At 39.3% G+C, this 20,522-nt stretch overlaps 1 protein-coding gene across 1 annotated transcript in view; it reads left to right on the forward strand.

Moving 5' to 3' along the window:
* cabp2a (calcium binding protein 2a) overlaps nt 1-20,275 on the forward strand; it is a 34,941-nt gene extending 14,666 nt beyond the window's left edge. The window contains exons 5-10 of the mRNA XM_074663614.1: nt 10,125-10,346; nt 13,943-13,973; nt 18,800-18,934; nt 19,070-19,179; nt 19,312-19,459; nt 19,544-20,275. Of these exons, the coding sequence (XP_074519715.1) occupies nt 10,125-10,346; nt 13,943-13,973; nt 18,800-18,934; nt 19,070-19,179; nt 19,312-19,459; nt 19,544-19,569 (672 nt within the window). The 3' untranslated portion in view covers nt 19,570-20,275. The remainder of the gene's footprint in view (nt 1-10,124; nt 10,347-13,942; nt 13,974-18,799; nt 18,935-19,069; nt 19,180-19,311; nt 19,460-19,543) is intronic.
* The last annotated feature ends 247 nt before the right edge of the window (nt 20,276-20,522 follow it).

Raw genomic sequence — 20,522 nt, forward strand, 5'->3', positions numbered from 1 at the left:
TATATTCTGTGTCATTTGAAACAAGCATTGTGGCTCAACATTCCATGTGAATCGTGCATGGCTCGACTTGTTGCTGTCTTGGAATCAATGCTGTTTGTCGACATGCAGGTGGAAAACAACCACGCCATAAACACGTTGACAAATCAGAGCTGCCAGCAGGCATAAAAAAACAGGACGTGTTGAGACGTACTGATGGCTGTATAATTTACAGGCTGGGAAAGAGTGTCCTCATTTATATTTGGCTTAGGTCTTCACTTTCACATCTTGTCTAGTATTAGATTCTAAATGCAGTATTGTGTTACCTGTGGATCGCCTTCTGAAACATTAGCATTTAAAAACTCCACAACTGAAAAGGATAAAAGAGAATAAATTGTAATAACAAAAAATACTGTGATCAGTGTCTTCTGTCTTCCCTAGACAGTTGTTATTTTTGTTTTGTTTAGTTTTTCTTCCTTTCTTTCTTTATGTGAATGGCTCCCTAGCAATAGTACCACATATCTGAAGTAGTTTCTTTTTACAATAATTTCCAAACCTTCCAAAAATCAATCAGTCTTTATTTGTACAGCACCAAATCAAGACAAGTTATCTCAGAAAACTTTCCAGAAACATTAACAGGTCTAGCCCCGTTTATGTTGAGACATTTTTTTTTTTTTTTTACAGAAACCGAACATTAAGACAAGAAACTTTTTTTTTGTTTTTGTTTTGTTATGTTTTGATTCATGACTTCCCCTGACTCTCCTCGGGGTCAGGTGTAGCTATCCGGGCCCTGTTCTACGAAGCAGGATTACTGCCTAGCGAGGTAGCTTTGAGGATAGGTTCCAGATTCCCTGTTCTACGACACAGGATCACTCCTCAGCGAGGCGAGTCTCCATGGCAACATACGCTGAACGGCTAACCTGCTCCGGGGCAGGTTAGGTTCCAGATTGAACTCACGGACTATAAAAACCCCGCCCACTGACCAATGAGCCCTCACCAAAAAATGGCTTGTCCGTTCTTAGACGATCCCGTGGACATCGGAGCTCGCATTGTCCGAGGAGCACTCCGGAGCGCGAGAGTTTTCAGGGACTGCACCGACCCACTCTCTTTTTTTTTTTTTAAAGTTACCGGTTTTCCAGGGAGGGGTTGGTGGTACATGACACTTTCTACAGGTAGTTAAATGGAATGAAGAACTCTCATTGCCGTAATAAGATCTTCAACGCCAACACTTCTGTTCCATGGCAATATTTTATTGCCCGTCTTAAAATTGTGACAGGAATTCATGTGGGGCTCATGTGGGCTACATATCACACAAAAAATATAAACACGATAGGAATGAACAAATGAATAAATTCTTCTAAGAAATAAATTAGGTATGGTGCATGTTACAGTAAAAGTGCATGGTGAACAGTGGTATTTCAGGATGATAATGGCACAAAAGATTTTTTTTGCACTACACTTACGCATTCAGACTGTTAGCAATTTTCTGCCAGCACTCCTTCCGTGCTTTAGCAGCGGCGACGGTGTTGCTTTTAACGTTAATTACATGTTTCAGCTCGTCATAATTCCTCATGATCACCTCCTGCTCCTCCTGTGTGAAGTATGCGCTCCTTCTCTCTCCGGCCTGCTCTGACGCTCCAGACTGCTCCATGTTCGCGATTGGTCAGATGCAGCGGGCTCTGCCTTATATGCGTGCACGCGCTCATTGCCTAGCTGGATCCACTTATGAGGTTGATAACCAGCGTCGTAAAACCGTGTAGCGAGACCGCCAGCTACCGCGCTCAGTTCAGCGAGGTAGCTCCAAGGCTATCTCGCTAGGCTGAACTTGCTTCGTAGAACAGGGCCCTGGCGGTCATCTCTAAGTTAAAGAAAATGGACTTGCAGTTACAACAAGTGACCACAGAATCTCAAAGGATTGGAGCAGCAGAGAGCACTCCAGAGGCTGATGCAGGTCCATCATAGAGACCTTTGACTTTAGGAGAAAATGACTCTTTGTTGTTCACTGCAGTCACTACTATGCACCAGAGGGTTAAAATAAGTTGAAGCTGAGAAGAACAGGAATCTGAGAATCTGTATTTTCTCCAAAATGTGAAGAAGTATGTAAACTGGATTTGACTGTTGTTTTGTCTGCAGTGTGGTGTAGTTGTAAGACCTTATAATAATAAGGTTAGCTGCAGCTAGGCTAGCTGAGCAGGAACCTTTCTGTGTGGAGTTTGTATATTCTCTCTGTGCATGCGTGGATTCTCTCCAGTCTTCCTCCTGCTGTCCAAAAACATGCTCATTAGGTAGACTGCTCTGTAAGTTTGAGTGTGTGCATGAAAAGTTGTCTGTCTGTCCATGTTGGCCCTGTGATAGGCTGGTGACCTGTACAGGGTGCACCCTACTATTCACCCAATAACAGCTGGAGTAGGCTTCAAAAGGAAAAATCAGATTATTGGATGGAAATTGAAATTTTTATTTTTGGTAATTTAATAAATGAGTGCTAGTTCAAGTAATGAACACAACAACAATAACAGAAAAAATCACTGGCTGAACCTAAACCAACTCATACAGTCAGCTAAAATGTTGTAGTGCTAATGTGTTTTTATCATGTAGAATTAGTTAAGTATAGACACAATAATTCCATGAAAAGTGAATTAATTGGATTTAATTTGAAAATGAGCTTCCACATACTGTTTCACCTGTTCAAACAACACAGCCAGGATCAGATGATTTTACTGTTTGTTTAGATGAAATACCAGCACCATGATGAAATCCCATTATTCACATTAATGTCAAAATGATGATAAATAAATCATCAGGTGAGATCATGAACACTTTGTGGTAAAGCTTGATGCTTTTCCAAAGCTTGAGTTGATGTTGGACATGTTTGATCAAGTTGTCTCCAGTCTTGCCTCACTCTGCTCTTCAAAACAGTTTAAATAGTGTTTTGACCAATTAGATTCAAGTATTCAACACAGGTTAATTTCCATAAAATTGAGGTAACAAGCTTGATTAGCTGTTGAATTTACAGCAAACTTACCTTAAATAAGTTTGAGAGAGAGAGACAGATAGATTCCCTATTTCCAACAGGAGTGAGGAGTTTCAAACTGGTTTCATGTTTTCATTCCCAAATCTAAGCCAGAAAATTGGAATTCTGTGAGAAGTTAGAAATTAATCAAAACAAAAAAAATCAACCAACCAAAAATTAATCACATTGTAGCACTGAATATATAATTTTGGTTACAGAGCTTGCAAATCCTGGTGAATTAACCATCACTGAAAGATAGAAATTTTTTTGTAGTGAACTATATAGTGTTAATTTAGGGAGGTGGTGGCAAACAACTTACACTGCACTGAAAAAAGAAAACAGTTGGACCAACTTAAATTTTTGCTAAATTGATCACACTTAGATAAATTAAGTTATTTGAAATTAAATTAATTAGTTCAATGAACACAATTAAGTCAAATGAACTTAATAAAATTGATTGTTCTCAAATCAATATTTTGCATCAGTCCAACTTAAAGTTTTCAGTTGTTTCAACTCAATAATCTGAAAACCTCAAAGTAAAATCTGACAAGGTGTTTTTATGCTTTATTACACTGTAAAAATGTGACAAGCTGAGCTAACTTAAAAGAATCTAGAAAACAATTGCACTAAAAAGGTTTGTAAATATAACTGATGGTCTTAAGTTAAGTTTACTTTTTGTCTACTCATAAAGTTTACTTTACAGCCTATTAAACTGACTCATTTCAAACCGTGAGTGAGGAGGGAATGCAGTGGATATTAGACACAGGCTTTCTGTGCTCCACATGGCATGGACCTGCTGTCTGTGCCCTGTGGCATAGACAGTGTACCTTTAAGAGTGTTTAATGTTTTATATGTTAATAAATGAGATGTGATGATGAGCTAAAATTATGATCAGAAATGACAAACTGGGTTTTGTCTTCAATTATATTGAAATTGCCATTACTGAGAGAGTATTTCAACTGGAGCCCTCACTGTCGTGGAGCGCAGACAGCCAAGACCAGGGTCTCATATCCACAGCGTTCCCTCCTCACCCATGGATTGTTCTTTTGGGTTTTGCAGATTATTGAGTTGAAACAACCTAAAATTCTATTTTGGATTAATGCAAAAATATTGATTTGAGGAGAATTTTTTTTTAAAATAGTTTATTTGACTTATTAAGTTGTGTTGAATGAACTTGTTAACTTCATTTCAAAGAACTTAATTTTCAGGTGTGACCAGTTGAAGCAATTAATTTAAGTTGGTCCAACTACTTCTTAATCTTAGTTGTAGCAACGCAGAATTTCAAGTTGATATGATCCACAAAACTACATTGGAAACCTTAACTTTAAAATATTGAGTTGGATTGATTAAAAAAATTACATCACTTTAACTGATCAAAGATTCCCTTTTTACAGTGTAGGGCCTATTGCACATTACTGCCACCTCCTGCTCTGGAGAGGTGTTGCAGATGGGATTCCTACTTAAACCAATTAGGTTGAGTTCACATAAAGTGATCTTGTTGTTTTAACAATTTTGCACATCATGCTGAAGCAACATGTTTTAATTATGTTTAACCACTGAACATGAAATAATCTAGTAGAAGCTACGTGTTTTATTTATGCTGATTGAACAAACACCCATTTTCCTTTTTTTGAGTGTACTTTTTTAATGCTAATGTTTGCTCTGCTTGTACCTTTTACTACCATGGCTGATGTTATTGCTCTCACCAACACACTTTCATGGTAACTGTAAAGAAGAAATCCCAGACTTAATATACATGCTGAGTGGGGTTTAAACCAATCAGAATCAAGTACTTAACACAACTCTCCTTTAACTGCGCTGCATAAACTCAGATTAACTGACGAGGCAGCTCATGGTGCAGACCTCACGGCAGATATCAGTCTGACTGAGAGATCATCGCACCTTCAGGTCAATGGGCAGGCTCTGACATCAAACTGCTTTTCACTTCTCAAAAGAGGGTTATCACTCTGTGTGCATCAGGACTGAGATGAAACCTGGTTGTGGAGGCTTCATGAAGGCTGTTGTAATACAGCTGCCCTCGTTCTTCCTCACTAAGTTGTTTATAGAAATATCTGCAGCCTCTCGTTTGTAGGTCACCCTGTTTGCATCCTATGACGTGATTCACTGCGTTTGGAGTAAATTTGTGTTTGTATGTCAACGTGCAGGCTTTGTAAACAGCCAAACACACATGGACACGCCCCGTCCAGGCAAAAATTGTTTGACGATGTTCTACGTCACATCTTTTGGCATGCAAAATCCTGCCTCTTGGAGCATGCCCAGCACTGACCCAGCAGAGGCTTTTCTTTTGGCCTGTCTTCTATCTTTCAGGCATCTGGTGTGTTTGATGTCGAGGGATTGAGAATGGAGTTTCACCCAATGCTTTGTTTTGGGATTTACAGCTGCAAGCACGCCAAGTTTTTGATTTTAGCAGGATTTTTTATTTTATTCTATTTACTACCAACAATTCTAAAACAACCAGTTTTCATTTCTTAGTGCGTGAACGATACTCCAGGGTCAAATTTTCACTGTTTCACATGTAATCCTTGATGTTGCGACTTACCTTCAGCCTTGTTCACTGTTGCAGTTACATGATGAGATGAGGCTGGAGCGTTCTGTGCATGATTGTGGAATATGTGATGGGAAACAATGCAGGAAAAAAAAAAAAAGCTTGATACAAGGACGAGGCTTCCATTTACTAATCTGGTTGATGTCCAGCTGGATCAGGGGCTAAGGCACATACTGTTATGTAACCGAGACACCGTGGACACAAATCCTTGATCACAAACCAGCTCATCCCTCTTTTTCCTCTCTTCACAACACATTCCCACTTAAAATATGTCACTGATTTAAAAATAACCAATTATGGAAATCATTCTCTTGACATGGCGGAGGGTTGTCTCTGTGGAGCTGGTGGGATTTGGTGATTATTCTTGGAGTGTTGGAAATCAGGGTTTTCTCTCTTGCTACGTCACACATGTATCCCCCCCCCTCTCTCTTTGGACATTATGAGCTGTTGTACATCACTTTCTTCCTATGTGAGATAATGTCTTTCTGTTTAGAAGGTCTGAGGCTGACACCTGGTGGTCATATTTCAGTATTACAGCTAGGAACAGCTTCTCTTCAGGTGATACACCCACATCCTTTGTATCAGAGAACAGCTTGTGAATATGTTTAGATGGGAGAGAAGGTGGATCTGGTTTATGTAATGTATTCTCATGAACTAAGTTATCTTTAAAACTGGGAGATAAGATCAGAAATTGGAATAAATCTGAGGCCATCTAAGAAAAAATCAAGACAGACATTACCACCTCTGCCTTTAGTTTATAATAAAAAATTAACTAATCAACATAATGCAACTTTCTTCTTTGGTTAAATTTCCATCCTTCTTACACATTTGGTTTCTTAGTAAAGTCTAATCCAGCAGAGCATCCAGCACTACAACTTTCAGATAATCTGAAATGCTTTTAAATGTAAAATTTACTGTCTCTTTGCTCTATCTATCTATCTATCTATCTATCTATCTATCTATCTATCTATCTATCTATGTATCTATCTATCTATCTATCTATCTATCTATCTATCTATCTATCTATCTATCTATCTATCTATCTATCTATCTATCTATCTATCTGATTTTCACAAGTTATTTATTTGTTTAAAAAAAAAGAGTTTGTAGTTTTCTTCATCTTGTGGGTCTTTTCTTAATAGCTGAAAGTAATAACCATTAAATCAGAAAAAGTAACCCAAACTAGACCTGACCACACAGAAGACTTCATCTTTCATCTGCTTTCAATGGAGAGCAGGTGAAAGAGGCCTGGTGCTCCCAATGCTCCCAGCGCAGCTCCAAATCTCTAGCCAGACTCTTCTCCGTGCCCAAATGGTGGAATGAATTACCCTACTCTACACAATCCACAGAGTCCCATTCTACTTATAGATATGTCTGAAGACTCATCTGTTCAGGGAATACTGAGGCCCTTAATCTGAGCCTTCTCCTCTTTGTCCTCAGGGGTAGAATGAGTCAGAAGGTCTCAGACCCAGTTCTTAGGAAATTTCTAGCACTGATCATTAAATGATGTTATAATAGAATATAATACAATAAAATACAATATAACACAACACAACACAACACAACACAACACAACAAAATACCGTATACTTTATTTATCCCTGAGAGGAAATTCAGGGGACACAGCAGCAATACAAGATAAAAGTAAGAAAGTGCATAGTGCAAAAGGGTCCATAAGAAAATAGATGACAACAGTTGGATGTTAAACTATATTGTTGCAGCAATTAATTGTAGTTAGTTATGGAAAAAAAATGCACTTGCACTTAATGGAAGCCCCTGCAGCTAAATAAGTTGAAGCACTTCTGTCTAAATTATTGCTTGTGTCTTACGTCGCTTTGAACAAAAACGTCTGCTAAATGAAACTGTAGAACCGTAGAGCAGGTCTTCTTTTCAACACGACTTTTCTTTGGTCAAGACAACCTTTACCAGGATGCAAAGTGACAAAGTCATGTATTTATTTGTAGCTGCAAATCTTATTGTTTGAAATGTGATGACAATGAAACTTTGTAAACTCAGTTTGTACCTTGGTTTGATAACCAACCTGTTGCATTTAACATCAGTGAATCCTGGTTGTGTCCTACCAGTGCTCATCTACCAACTCTAACCTCACCAAGCAGAGCTAACGTAACCTCACTCTTCATTTTATTGATAGACTCTCAAGTTTGAACAGACCACTGCAGAATAACTGCTGACTGTGGGTTGGACTCAACATTAGCACAAACAGTTTAACCTGTGTTTTAGCCTGTGCTTTGTCACTCTCCTGTTTAGCTTTCTTCGGCTCTTTTTTCTCTTTGCCATTCCAGCTCTTGTGTCCACCATTAATACAAAATAAATCACAGAAATCCTTTTTCAGCAGAGGAAAACACAGCTCTTGGTTCTTACTGCTAAACTGTCTGCTGGAATGGTGTTGTCATAGGGACTCCCATAAAAAGTCCTCATGGGGACTTTAAGTAAGCAAAGTGAAACAGTTGAGCAATGGGACAAAATGTGACCGGTCGACCTTAGACTGAGCCAAAATGTTCAGGGATCCAAAGGGATTAGAACAACTACAACTGAAAGAATTAAATTAAGTTAAACCCCAAAAAAACCCAATGTTCTTTCTACTGGATTAATACCAGACAGTCCAGTGATGTTAAACAGTTGTATTAACACAGTGCTTCAGCCAGAACCACACAGTCGTCATCTAATGAGCACTTCCTGTTGGAACCAGGAGTTTAATTAATGTGTTTATTTCCACTAATCTATCTGAAACATCCGCTATGCGTATGATATCAACCATGGAATCTACATAAAACAAAATACAATATAGAAAAACATGATCAAGAAATATGAGCAGGATGACTTTCAAACAATAATTATGAGGAAAAACACTCTTTCTGACATCATTATCAATACATTGAGCCTCTGGCTCTGACATGATTGTCCAAAGTCAAAGTAACTATCACTACTGTGTCACCCCCCACTGCAAAAACTGACATCAAAGCAAGTGTTTGTATCTTATTTCTTGTAAAAACATCTAATCAGACTCAACCTGAGTCTCATTCACCTGACAAGACCGAAAAAAAGAGAAAAAATGTTTTCATTTAAGATACAAAAAGGCCAAAAAAGGTGTCTGAGTCGCTTGTAAAGGGTGAAAGAATTTATAACTGTGGTTGGAAAAATGTTCAGGTTTAGCTTCTTGAATTAAGACATTGGCTTTATTTTAAGAGACTCAACAAGCACAATTCAGGTAAATATGGCACATATTGAGTCTGATAATACATTTGCTGTGCTTTACATTTTATTTCACAGTTTAAAGTTGGTGAGAAGTGTTTACTCATCTTCTTTGTCTTGTTTGGTTCCATTTGCTGTTTAGTGACTCTCTGTAGCTCCTGTCCAACATTCAGACATTTACCTGAGGTCACACATCCCTCTCTTTATACCTCCATTGTCTGTGTGCTTTGAAGTAAGCCTGACACTCTTCATCTATACCTCCCTCCTCAATCCTGTGCTCCCAGCTTGTCAACATAACTCTCTCCTCCTAATCTGAAACGCCAGGGATTAAACAGGCAGCCAATTCTCCACCCATAATTCCACCATCCCCTCCCCCTTTCTCTCTCTGTTCCTCTCTCTCTCAAACACACACACACACACACACACAAATAAACACAGAGTCCTGCCAGACTAGTCATTTTGAGAGTGTAAGCCCGATGTTCGAGCAGCAGAGAGAGGAAGGTGGGTTGGGTGGATTAGATTAAGTTGGTCCAAATTCAAGGGATCACCCGTGGCAAGAGGGTTTGAAAGATAAACACACAGAAAAGGGTGTGTTTGTGTGTGAGAGAGGCAGGGAGAGGGAGTGTAAATGGTCGAGTCATGCAATCAGAGCTGGAGTCTGGCAGCAGCAGGTTGTTTCAGCCCAGATATGACCCCGTGCTCCCACCCCACCCTGTCCGACTCCAGCAGGCTCCTGCTGTTCAATAATATCTACAGCACACGTTTGAAGCTCATCATGACGGGAGGCAACACCCCACAGGAGTTAAAGATTTAACGCAGCATCACGTACCTGCCTTCTCTGGACCGGTGGGATTTGGGATCGTAGCCCGTGCACTGAGAGGATTCTTCATTTGCTTGCAGTAGCGTTTTTGTGAGTTGAAACATTCATCACCGCTGACAGGGTGTGAAAGACACTGACCCATGGACTGTGGTGGGTTTTGTGGATTTATAATTGGCATCTGAGTGGTGAGAGAAGGAAGGAGGGCAAGAGGAAAAGAAGAAGCGTGGGGGGGCAAGGAGGGTAAGGAGGGGGGCAGTTGGGGAGAAGAGGGCAGGGTGATGGGAAACATCAACAAAGCCTCCAAAAAGAACAATAAAAAGAAGACGGTAAGGATTGTTTAAGCCTTTACAGCTTACAGACAGTTTGAACTTGTTCAGATATTTGTGCTTCCAGTATAAATCTAAACCTGCACTATGTGTAGATATTCTTTACTGTGTCAAAACTGTTCAAACCAAAACCAAAACAAACCAAAGCAGCAATTATCAGTTAGTGTTGTGAACTTATCCAGGCCCTAACCCAGTTGGTTCCCCTCCTCTAAGGGGGAGTTGCCTGTAGAACGAAGTGGTACTCCATTGACTGCCACCACCCTGGGGGGCCCGGGCGGTGCAGGTGAGGCAGAGACGGATGAAGAAGAGGAAGGGGGGAGCGAGAAGGAGTTCGAAGAGCCCCTGTGTGCTCTGGTGAAGAACTGCAACATGCTGCACAACTTAGTGGGGCCTGCTTGTATCTTCCTCAGACAGAGCTTCGCTCAGAGCCAGCTTGTATGTATGGCATGCACACACTCGCACACACAAACACGCACATGCACACAGATATACACACTACAGAATTATCGCAGCCAAAATATCCCATAAATCTCTTCATCCATCCATTTTACACACTGTCCAAGGTAAGCTGAAGTTAAGGCCATCCATCTGTTGAGCCTCCATCATCATCTCAGCCCCACGATCCAATCTCCATTAATGACAACTTAACCCTTCATGTGTCAGCATCAATCCTCAGACAAAACTTACTCTTTTCCATTAGATTTATTGAGATTTTTTTTATTCCTGAATATTGTTTGTTTTGGGGAAAACACTTTTAGGAAATAGTCCTTTCATAATCCCTCAGGAGTCCAATGCTTTACCCCCTTTTTTTAACCAGACACAAGTTAGCCTGGAGCTGAAAATATCTGTCCACTCAAATGAAACAATATTCCAGAGTAAAGACAAGAGCAAGACTATAGGTCTACTGTTCACAAAGCACAAGACGTTAATATTTATCCAACTTGTCTTGTTGTATTTATCATATTTCTTCTTGTTACTGAGTTGAAGGGGTTGTGCAAGACTGAGCTGCTAACAGGAAAAAAAACACTCACTAGCCACTTAACATAAATATCTGATCAGCCAGTCACATGGTCAAAACACAATAATGTGACAATGTAGACGTGGAGACGACTTGCTGAAGTTCAAACTGAGCATCAGAACAGAGAAGAAATATGGTTTAAGAGAGGGCCGTTCTACTGGGATTTTCACCCGCAACCACCTCTAGGGTTTACAGAGAATGATCCCTAAAAGAGAAAATATCCAGTGAGCAGCAGTTCTGTGGTCCAAAATGTCTTGTTGATGCTAGTGATCAGAGGAGAATGGACAGACTGGTTGGAGCTGATAGAAAGGCAACAGTAACTCAAATAACCACTGGTTACAACCGAGGTCTGCAGAAGAGCATCTCTGAACACACAACACGTCCAACCTTGAGGCAGATGGGCTACAGCAGCAGAAGACCACACCAGGTGACCCTCCTGTCAGCTAAGAACAGGAAACTGAGGCTACAATTCACACAGCAACACCAAAACTGGACAATAGAAGATTGGAAAAACATTGCCTGGTCTGATGAGTCTGGATTTCTGCTCCACATTCAGATGGTAGGGTCAGAATTTGGCCTCAACAACATGAAAGCATGGATCCATCTTGCCTTGTATCAATGGTTCAGGCTGCTGCTGGTGGTGTAATGGTGTGGGGGATATTTTCTTGGCTCACTTTGGGCCCCTTAGTACCAACTGAGCCTGGTTTAAAGTCCACAGTCTACCTGAGTATTGTTGCTGACCATGTCCATCCCTTTATGAGCACAGTGTACCCATCTTCTGATGGATACTTCCAACAGGATAACGCTCCATGTCATATAGCTGGAATCATCTCAGACTGTTTTTTTTTAAAACATGATAATAAGATGATGAGTGGGCCTCCACAGTCCCCAGATCTCAATCCAATAGAGCACCTTTGGGATGTGGTGGAACGGGAGATTCTCATTATGGATGTTCAGCCGACAAATCTGCAGCAACTGTGTGATACTATCATGTCAATATGGAGAAAAACCTCTGAGGAATGTTTCCAGTACCTTTCTTTTTTAAGCAGGCTTTCAGAGCCAGTAATATTGACGTTAATTTTTATTGTATTTGAATCAAATGGTTTTTAATGTGAAGCACTTTGTGACCCTTGTCTGTGAAAAGTGCTATACAAATAAAGGTTACTTACTTACTTACTTACTTACTTACTTCCCTTGTTGAATCTGAGACCAAGGATTAAGGCAGTTCTGAAAGTTAAAGGGGGGTCCAACTCAGTACTAGTGAGGTGGGCCTGATAGAGTGGCCAGTAGTGTTTGTTGTACTAATTAAACATGGGGTATAGTTACGATATATTTAAGTCCATATCATTTTATTCATTTCACTTAAGCTTTGTATCAGTTGTGGCGTTTACATTGGGGAGTTTTTGGTGAATGAAGTTCCAGTGGAAATGACTTTCATATCACAAAACTGACACACACTGGAGCATTAAGCTACAAGAGCTACAAGAGTGCCAAAGTTTTTGTCTGGGGTTAATATTTTGTCTGTGACATACAACGAGACAAAGAGAAGGTGTCAGTGTTTGTTTAACTCTGTTTAAACCTAGATGAGAGAAGAAAAGGGCTGAAGAACAACGATTGACAGGAAAAACTTTTTGACTTATCCAACTGAATTCTCATCTCATCAAGTTCACCCTGACCATACAGATCACCTGTGCCTGTGCCTCTTGTTAAAAGTTTTACCTTGAAGGAAAGATGAAACTCCTCAAGAAAGGAAGTAGATTAGACAGAATCATGGACAGTGTCAGACTATTGGCATTTACAGGTTATTAATCCCCATAATCCTCCTTTTGTAGACTGAAACTGCAAACCAAATACAGGCTGTGAGATGAAAGTCTCTGGGGGAGTTCATTACATATGCACTTTTGTTGTTTTTTGTATCTTTTATACAGAAGGAATGTCCATAATCTATCTCCGTTTTTTGTTCCTTTTTGTGCCCTGAACAAATGGTGCAAAGCCTAATCCTGAGTTGCTTTCATTGAAATGTAGCTTGGGATTGAAAGGAGAGAAAGCTGCAGAATGAAAACAAACACCAATGTGTTTATGTCACCTTAACCAGACAGTCAGCTGTTTTGGTTTGGGTTTTGGAGTTTAAAAAAAAAGGTCTCAAAAAAAAGAGTAAAGCTTAACATGTGTTTCCAGAATTCTCAGCTAGGGCAGGTATGGGAAATTTTGTTACACATGTTTGAATTGTGGTGCAGATGCATATCCAGATGAAAAAAAATCAGTTGCAGATAGGAAAATGAAAAACCGATAAGCCTTCGTGATTTGTAATACAATTTACAGCTGTAATCTCCCTGCCACTGTTCGCTCTCTCCTGCATTCTCTAATCCAGGCCTGTTTTATTCCTGCTGATGATGACACAGCCTTGCAGGACACATCCTGGCATTACCTTTTGTTCAGACAGTAACACATGAAGCCATTTCATCATGAAAACTGTTTGCTGCTTTGCTTAGACTGTAGTTTCTCGCATGAAAATTCCCTTATGGTTTTAATGTCAATCATCATCCCATGTTATGGAGGAGAATCTTAGTTTCATTAAGTTCAAACCATTTCTCCAGCTTTGTCTCATGTGTGCATCTGGTTTCTGTTTTCTCACAGAGAAAGATTCTGTGGTATTTCCTTTTGTCACATTTGGACACTTGTTGAGGAGCATATGCCCCCTACACGATCAGAGCTCCTTCACCAGCAGGAGCAGGATGAGATTGGACAAGAGATTGTGGACTAAAAAGGTCACAAGGGATCAGTCAGATCAAAAACCCAATAATAATCCTGTAACAGAATCTCAGCCTGGGCTGATGAACATGAAACACAAAGGATTCCCAGCAGCAGAGGATCCGCTGCTTCAAAATAATGCTGCTTTACAGTCACTGCAGGTGTTCAACGTAAAACAGACCAAGATGTAAAGATGAAGAGTGTTCATAACCAAACTTTTTCTTTTTATGTCTTTCTTCTGTATCTGTCTGCAACAACACAGGACAGAGATCTACGACCAGAAGAGATGGAAGGTACAGAGATGTAGAAAGTTCATCCAAACCCTCCCTCTGTACCTCCGCCCTCAGTCCTTTTTCTGTGACCGCTCTCTTTTTTGAATTCAAACCACAAAGTTTCTCCTGACGTCACCCTCTCATTGAAAGTCAGCTCCCAGCAGAGTAGTTTCACTTAGACTTAGAATGAAAGAAAAAGATGGGCCAACTTCTCAGGTCCAGCTCTCACTTTCAGGCATTTAACTACAGACTGAATAGTGAAGGATGTTGTCAATGTTTGTTTGCTTGTTGTGGGTCTAAACAAATGGTGAAATCCAGCCATTTACATTTATTTACGGACATACTGCAAAGCTGATTGTCTTTTCAGCTATGAGGCATTGTATTAACATGACAGTGGTACAAAGGCAGCAACACACTGTCTAGCTGTATTACAAAATAAGCAAGGTGATTAAGTATGAGTAAAGCTTAATCCTTTAGAAAAATAAAAAATGATGACACAGTTTGGACTGGGGTTAAACTCATCAGCCTCACAGACAGAGGCCTAAGACCTAAAACAGGGGCCAAGGTTCAATCCCAACCTGTGAACCTTTACTGCATCCCCCCAACCCCCCCAACTGACTTTCCTTATCAGGGAACAAAGGTCTTAACAGTAGGGAAAAAAAACAGCCAAATGACATCAAAGATGCAAAAAGTTGCTAGTTTTGTTTTTCAGTATCTACTTCTTGTTTTTATTCAGCTTCCTGTCTTGGGTTTCATGTTTTGTATCACTTCCTGTAGTCCAAAGTCACGAGTTCTTGTTTTACTTGTCCTCCTGAAGTTGCTGTTCAGTCATTTTTCAAGTATCTCCCTTGTGTCCTCCTTGTGTACAAACTGTCACTTTCATGTTCCTTGGTTTCTATTGTGGTAAATCCTTCCTTTGTGATTGTGTGCCCTGTCCATATTTTCACCCTTGTGGTTACTGCTTTCGACTCTCATATGTACTTTTACCCATTACTCATATTTACTGTATTTAGTTTCTTTAATTCCCTCTTTCAGGGTCAGGTCATTTTCTTTGTGATGTCCAGGGCCCATATGGCTGTCCAGCCATTGGCAAGGAAAACAGATTGTTTGTACCAATGATGGAATTAAATGGATCAGCACTAAGGTTTACCCCCCAACAGAGCATTAAATCAACATGTGTTAGACCACACCGTTACGGACCCTAATGGCAGGATTACTGTACCAGTTAGGCTGTTTTAAAGATGGCTGACGTCATGCTCGTGCATGCATTTAGCTAACTGGCCAGTTTTTAGTGGTCAAGCATGTGGCCTATGCTACAGCCAAATTGACCGTTCCACAATGGTAGGTTATGGCTAATGGTCCTGTTTGTGTAATAACTGGATGTGTATTTGAGCTCAGGGGGAATGTATGGATGCCCAGCCATAAGCAGGGAAACAGATCATTTGTTCTAATGGTGAAAAGGAAACAATAATATAAAAGAAAAATAATAATAATGATTAATGGCATGCATGAGCCAGGTACCTCCTGTCTGAATTCTTTCTTGTGTTGTACATTGCTTTGGGCTAAAGCGTCAGCTAAATGAAACTAAACTATAAGGTCAACGCCCCTCAAGAGTATTAAATTTAATGGTGGTAGACATTTCATTACAGGCCTTACAGAATTTCCACACCTGTTCAGCTGTTTAAAAGCAGACATTGTGTTTATGCTTTGCCGTCTAAGATGAAATGTACCAATACAGCAGATATTTAGGGATCAAACCAACCTTTTTGATAAGTACCACCATGTGGAGCATTACAGCATATTTAGATTTCACTACATTTTTCTAACAGATGAGATGAGACAAGGGAGGCATTCAAAGTCTCAAACCAGCAATGCTCATTGCCGTCAGTTTTTCAAGTTTGTCTGGTGCTTTGATTCTATACATCTGGGTCCTTACAGCTTTCAAACTGCTTGTTTTAGTTTTGAGGTCTTCTGTGCCCTCAGAAACATCACATGGTTTCACTCTAAGATCTCTCGTCAAACCCTCCCATTCTCTTTGTTTATCTGACTGACTATTTCTTAACGACTGTTTGTTTATTATATATTCTAGCAATAAAATTGCCATTTATTCTGCTAAAATTGTTGTTTTTTTTATATATACATTCTCTCGGCGACACCGTTACCACTCCCCATATTAGCTGCTGTTGATGCATAGTAGGCATGCGTAATTCGGATTTGTCATCATATGACATTCTGCAATTGCCTCACTTTCATGGTGGAGTTGGTTGATTTGCTTATTACTTGCAGTCATGCATGTGGCTAATCCTACAACCAAATGGGCAATTCCATAACAATACATTAGACCAGTGTTTCTCAAACCTGGTCCTGGTAATGACAGGACACGCACATGTGTCCTGGTCTTTGATTCTGGATTTTAATTTTTGACTGGTCTGAGACTCTTTGGTTTTCATCAGTGTTTTTGATTAGGTTAGATTTCTTTTTTAAACTTTTTGTTGGACAATTATCAGGAAAAAGTGTTTTTTTTTTCTTTAGTTTTAGACACCTTTCCTTTTCATGCTCATGGCTCCTTGTCTGCATGACAACAACAAAACAAAAAAAGAGAAGCTCACACAGCCTTCATTGGGAATAAAAACTGGCCTGGTAACATTCTCAGACATCAAACCATCATTCAGTCAGGACTTCATATGGATTAGACTTTGTCACTAGTACTCCTTTCTGCCCTGGATTACATAGGTTTTGTTTTACTAATACAGAAGAACCAGGCACAACATTATCTTTTTTTTAGGAAACGCAGGCACCTACTTTACACACAAAGAAAACTGAAAGTCAGCAAAGGTGAAGGAGACAGTGCAGTTTGTAGAGGGGTTAGAAAGAAATTAGGCATTAGAAGAATACCCTTTTGTTAAACTGAGTTTTGAAAAATGTATGCTTCTTCAGGGACTCATAAACTATAGACTGGATTAGCTGGTTTCAGCAAAACTGAACTATCCCTGTAAGATTCAGGTGAGGCTGGATGGCAGCTAGCCTAGAGTGCAAATGAAGTGTCAGCTTGGTTGGTCTGCAGGGTTTTGCCAGTAAACATCAGCAAAAAAAAAAAAAAAAAAAAAAAAATTGTAGCATTCAATCCAGGGCACTGGGTTAAGACCCAAGATTTTAATGAAATACCATTGAAGTGAGTCCCCAACAAACCAGAATCCTTGTTAGACACTGTTCCAAAAACTGTTTCTAAACCCTGTGGGGTCAGCAGCACATTGGTGGAATTCTCCTCCCACTAATGAATGGCTTTTTTTTTTTTTATCGAAAACATCGTACACATGTGAATGGAGTGACATTTCAGACAACAGAAGGGGCTGTGTTTTCAAATGAGTTCATCATGAAACCTCCTCTAAAACTTTCTGCTCAAAAGGCTGTTTCTGTGCAAAATACAACAATAGTTCACCATTTTCTTTTGAATTTCACACAAACAGAGCCTTAGTTACAGAATATCTGTGATGTGATTTATTTTATAGGGAAATCACCTGGATGAATGACTTAAAAATATACATATAAAAAAAATAAAAATATGCATTACTTTTTTTTGCTTTATTTAAAGAAAGGTTTCTTTATTTATTTATCTAAAGGGAAAGTGAATATACAAATTTCAGCATGGCATCCATGCCAAAGTTAGCCATAATGCTAATTTTTTAAGGCTTATTTGTAACCCTCGTCAGGTCACAGCAGAGTTTGTGACAATAGAAATAGATACAGATACAGATAAAGATAAAACAAAACCATCTTGAGAGCATAAAAATAAAACATGATAAGCTTTAATGATGTCACCTATTAAAAGGGGAAAAGCATTTAAAGTGCTAAATGGTGATAAAGTTCCACTCATGAAGGTGGTATGGCACCAACTTTGGTCATTTAAACTTAGAGATGGGAATCAAAAACCGGTTCCTGTTGAGAATTCATACAAAATATTTAAATCCATTGATATTAGCCTTTGTGCTTGATGATTCCCTTATCAATTCTTTACAGTGTGTCGGAGCTGCCGGGCTCTGCGTCAACTAGTCTGCTGCAGCTATCTTAGCTTAGCAGTTAGATAACGTTCCCCAAGAAAACTCTGATTCAGGATTTTCAGCTTGAATTTTTTCATGAAGAACTGACTTCATAAAGAAAAGAACATTACTCTCCCCCTCAGGAGATTCGTATTCAGTACATTTGAAATGGTATAAATCCCCTTATTTACCAAAATAACAAAATAGTGCAAGTTTGATGCTAATGTATATGAGAAACTGCGTTGATATGCTAGCAGTTAGCATAGATCAGTATAACTCAGCTTCAGAATAGAATTTCAACTTTCATCACAGAAACATATCACATCAACTCTTTGTAAAAAATACTGAGAATTTCAAATGTCAAAAGCTAACAGGCTAATGAAAGGCTCATGGCTGACTTCATAACTACGAAAAGCTTCCAAACAACTTAAACCATTGCTATAACCACTTAAAGACACTAGATGTCCTCCTTAAATTATTAATATATTACAACACAGTACATCAAAGTCACACTGTGTGCAATTTTTACCTGTTTCTGTATCATTATGCCCAGAAATATCCAGACTCAGGGACCAATTATATTTTATTCACTTACAGTATAAACTCAATTAAATGTTGTTGACACAGAAAGCCTGTAAAACTACTTTTTGTTCTAAGGAGATTCACAACAGGCATTGATAAGGGAATCCATAAAGAATTAGATTGATAAGCAGAGTCAATAAGGGTATCAGTATTGACAAAATCTTATCAATTCCCATCCCTATTAAAACTGTTTTCTTTTGTCTTTTTTATCTCATCTTTTTCCTGCAGAGCTGCGAGAAGCATTCAGGGAGTTTGACAAAGACAAAGATGGCTTCATCAGCTGTAAGGACCTGGGAGAGTGCATGAGGACCATGGGATACATGCCCACAGAGATGGAACTGATTGAACTCAGCCAGCAGATCTGTGAGTGCATGCTAACATCAGAGCACATCCACAGAGGCTCATTTTCACATCTCTTTGCTTTGTGACTCTGTTAAAGACACGGTCAGCTAAAGAACCGTTTACAGCTTCCCTGAGCTCTTGTTCTCTCCCCTGCAGGCGGTGGCAGAGTGGACTTTGAAGACTTTGTGGAACTAATGGGTCCAAAGATGCTTGCTGAAACTGCGGACATGATTGGAGTCAAAGAGCTGAGGGATGCATTTAAAGAGGTCTGTGATCAGTTTAACTACAGAAAGATGAAAAAAGACGTTCATGTGGGAAAAACGAACTGCTTTCTCTCATTTTCCACCCATGACTCATGTCTACTTCATAGATTTTCCCTTTTTGTCTTCCTCTGGCAGTTTGACTCTGACGGCGATGGGCAGATCAGTCTCGGGGAGCTGAGGGAAGCTATGAAGAAGCTGATGGGGGAGCAGCTCAACCACCGAGAAATCGATGAGATCCTGCGAGATGTGGATCTCAATGGAGACGGACAGGTGGACTTTGAAGGTGGGTAAAAGAAACTTAAAAACTAGACACAGAGAAGTGTAATGTAACCACTTTAAAATCATAACATCTTCATTTCTTCTATAGAGTTCGTGCGAATGATGTCTCGCTGACTCCTTGCTGAAATTGTCACTCTGCTGCACTGAAAAACAAAGAAGACCAGACTGCACAGTGTTAATGTTTGTGTATTTCATTGTGATGTGAGAAACTCTCAATGTGTGTTTTGAACTCCCATTAACTGTCAAATATGAGAGAACCCTTCAACTGTGTCTCTGTGGTTTAATTGTAAAATGTGTTTAAAATGAAATGAGCACTGGTAGATAGATGGAAAGGTTCAACCAAAGCTGTGGTCCCTCCAGAAGTGAATTTAATTATCCATGAACAGACAATCACAAAGCAGCAATACACAGTATGCAGTACATGTATAAATTCATACAGCTCAATGATGCAGTCCAAACAGAAACTGTGATGATTGTGACTTTGTGTTATTATAGTAGCATTGATAGATGGTTTGTGGACAATACAGCAGGTAAATGGACGGTTTTTAACATCTTTACTGTGAAAATGATCATTCATGCACATTATTTACAAGAAACTTTTAACATGATCTTCAGCCACGTGTGTATTCAAAGTGATACAGGTAAAACTCATTATTTTTGAGCGTTTATTTAGTTTTTTGGTGTGGCTTTTTCGATACTTATGATTGAAAGTTAGTGTCTGCTGCTGATCCACCAACGTCAGACTAAGGTCAGTTTTCCTGATTTTGATTGTTTCCTCGTTAAGTTAACCTTTAATAGGCCAAAGCACACTAAATGCAGTCCAGCGTACATGTATAATGTTATTTTTGTACAGTGTTAACAAGGAAAATCTTTTGGAAAACACATTGTAAATAAAATAAATACTAACATATTAAGCTACGTTTTTGTTTTTCTTTAATTTTATTCCTCTTTATTACTTTTTTTCTTTTCAAGTTAAAAATCACTTTATAAGAGGACTTTATAAGTGATCTAATTTCACTTTTGTAAACTTTCCTGTTTATAATCTATAGTTTAAAGGGGCTGTGAGG

Source organism: Halichoeres trimaculatus, unplaced genomic scaffold (genome assembly GCF_033239565.1).
Source record: "Halichoeres trimaculatus isolate MK-OKI-2021-1 unplaced genomic scaffold, fHalTri1.1 fHalTri1_scaffold_2, whole genome shotgun sequence".
NCBI classification, from domain to species: domain Eukaryota; kingdom Metazoa; phylum Chordata; class Actinopteri; order Labriformes; family Labridae; genus Halichoeres; species Halichoeres trimaculatus.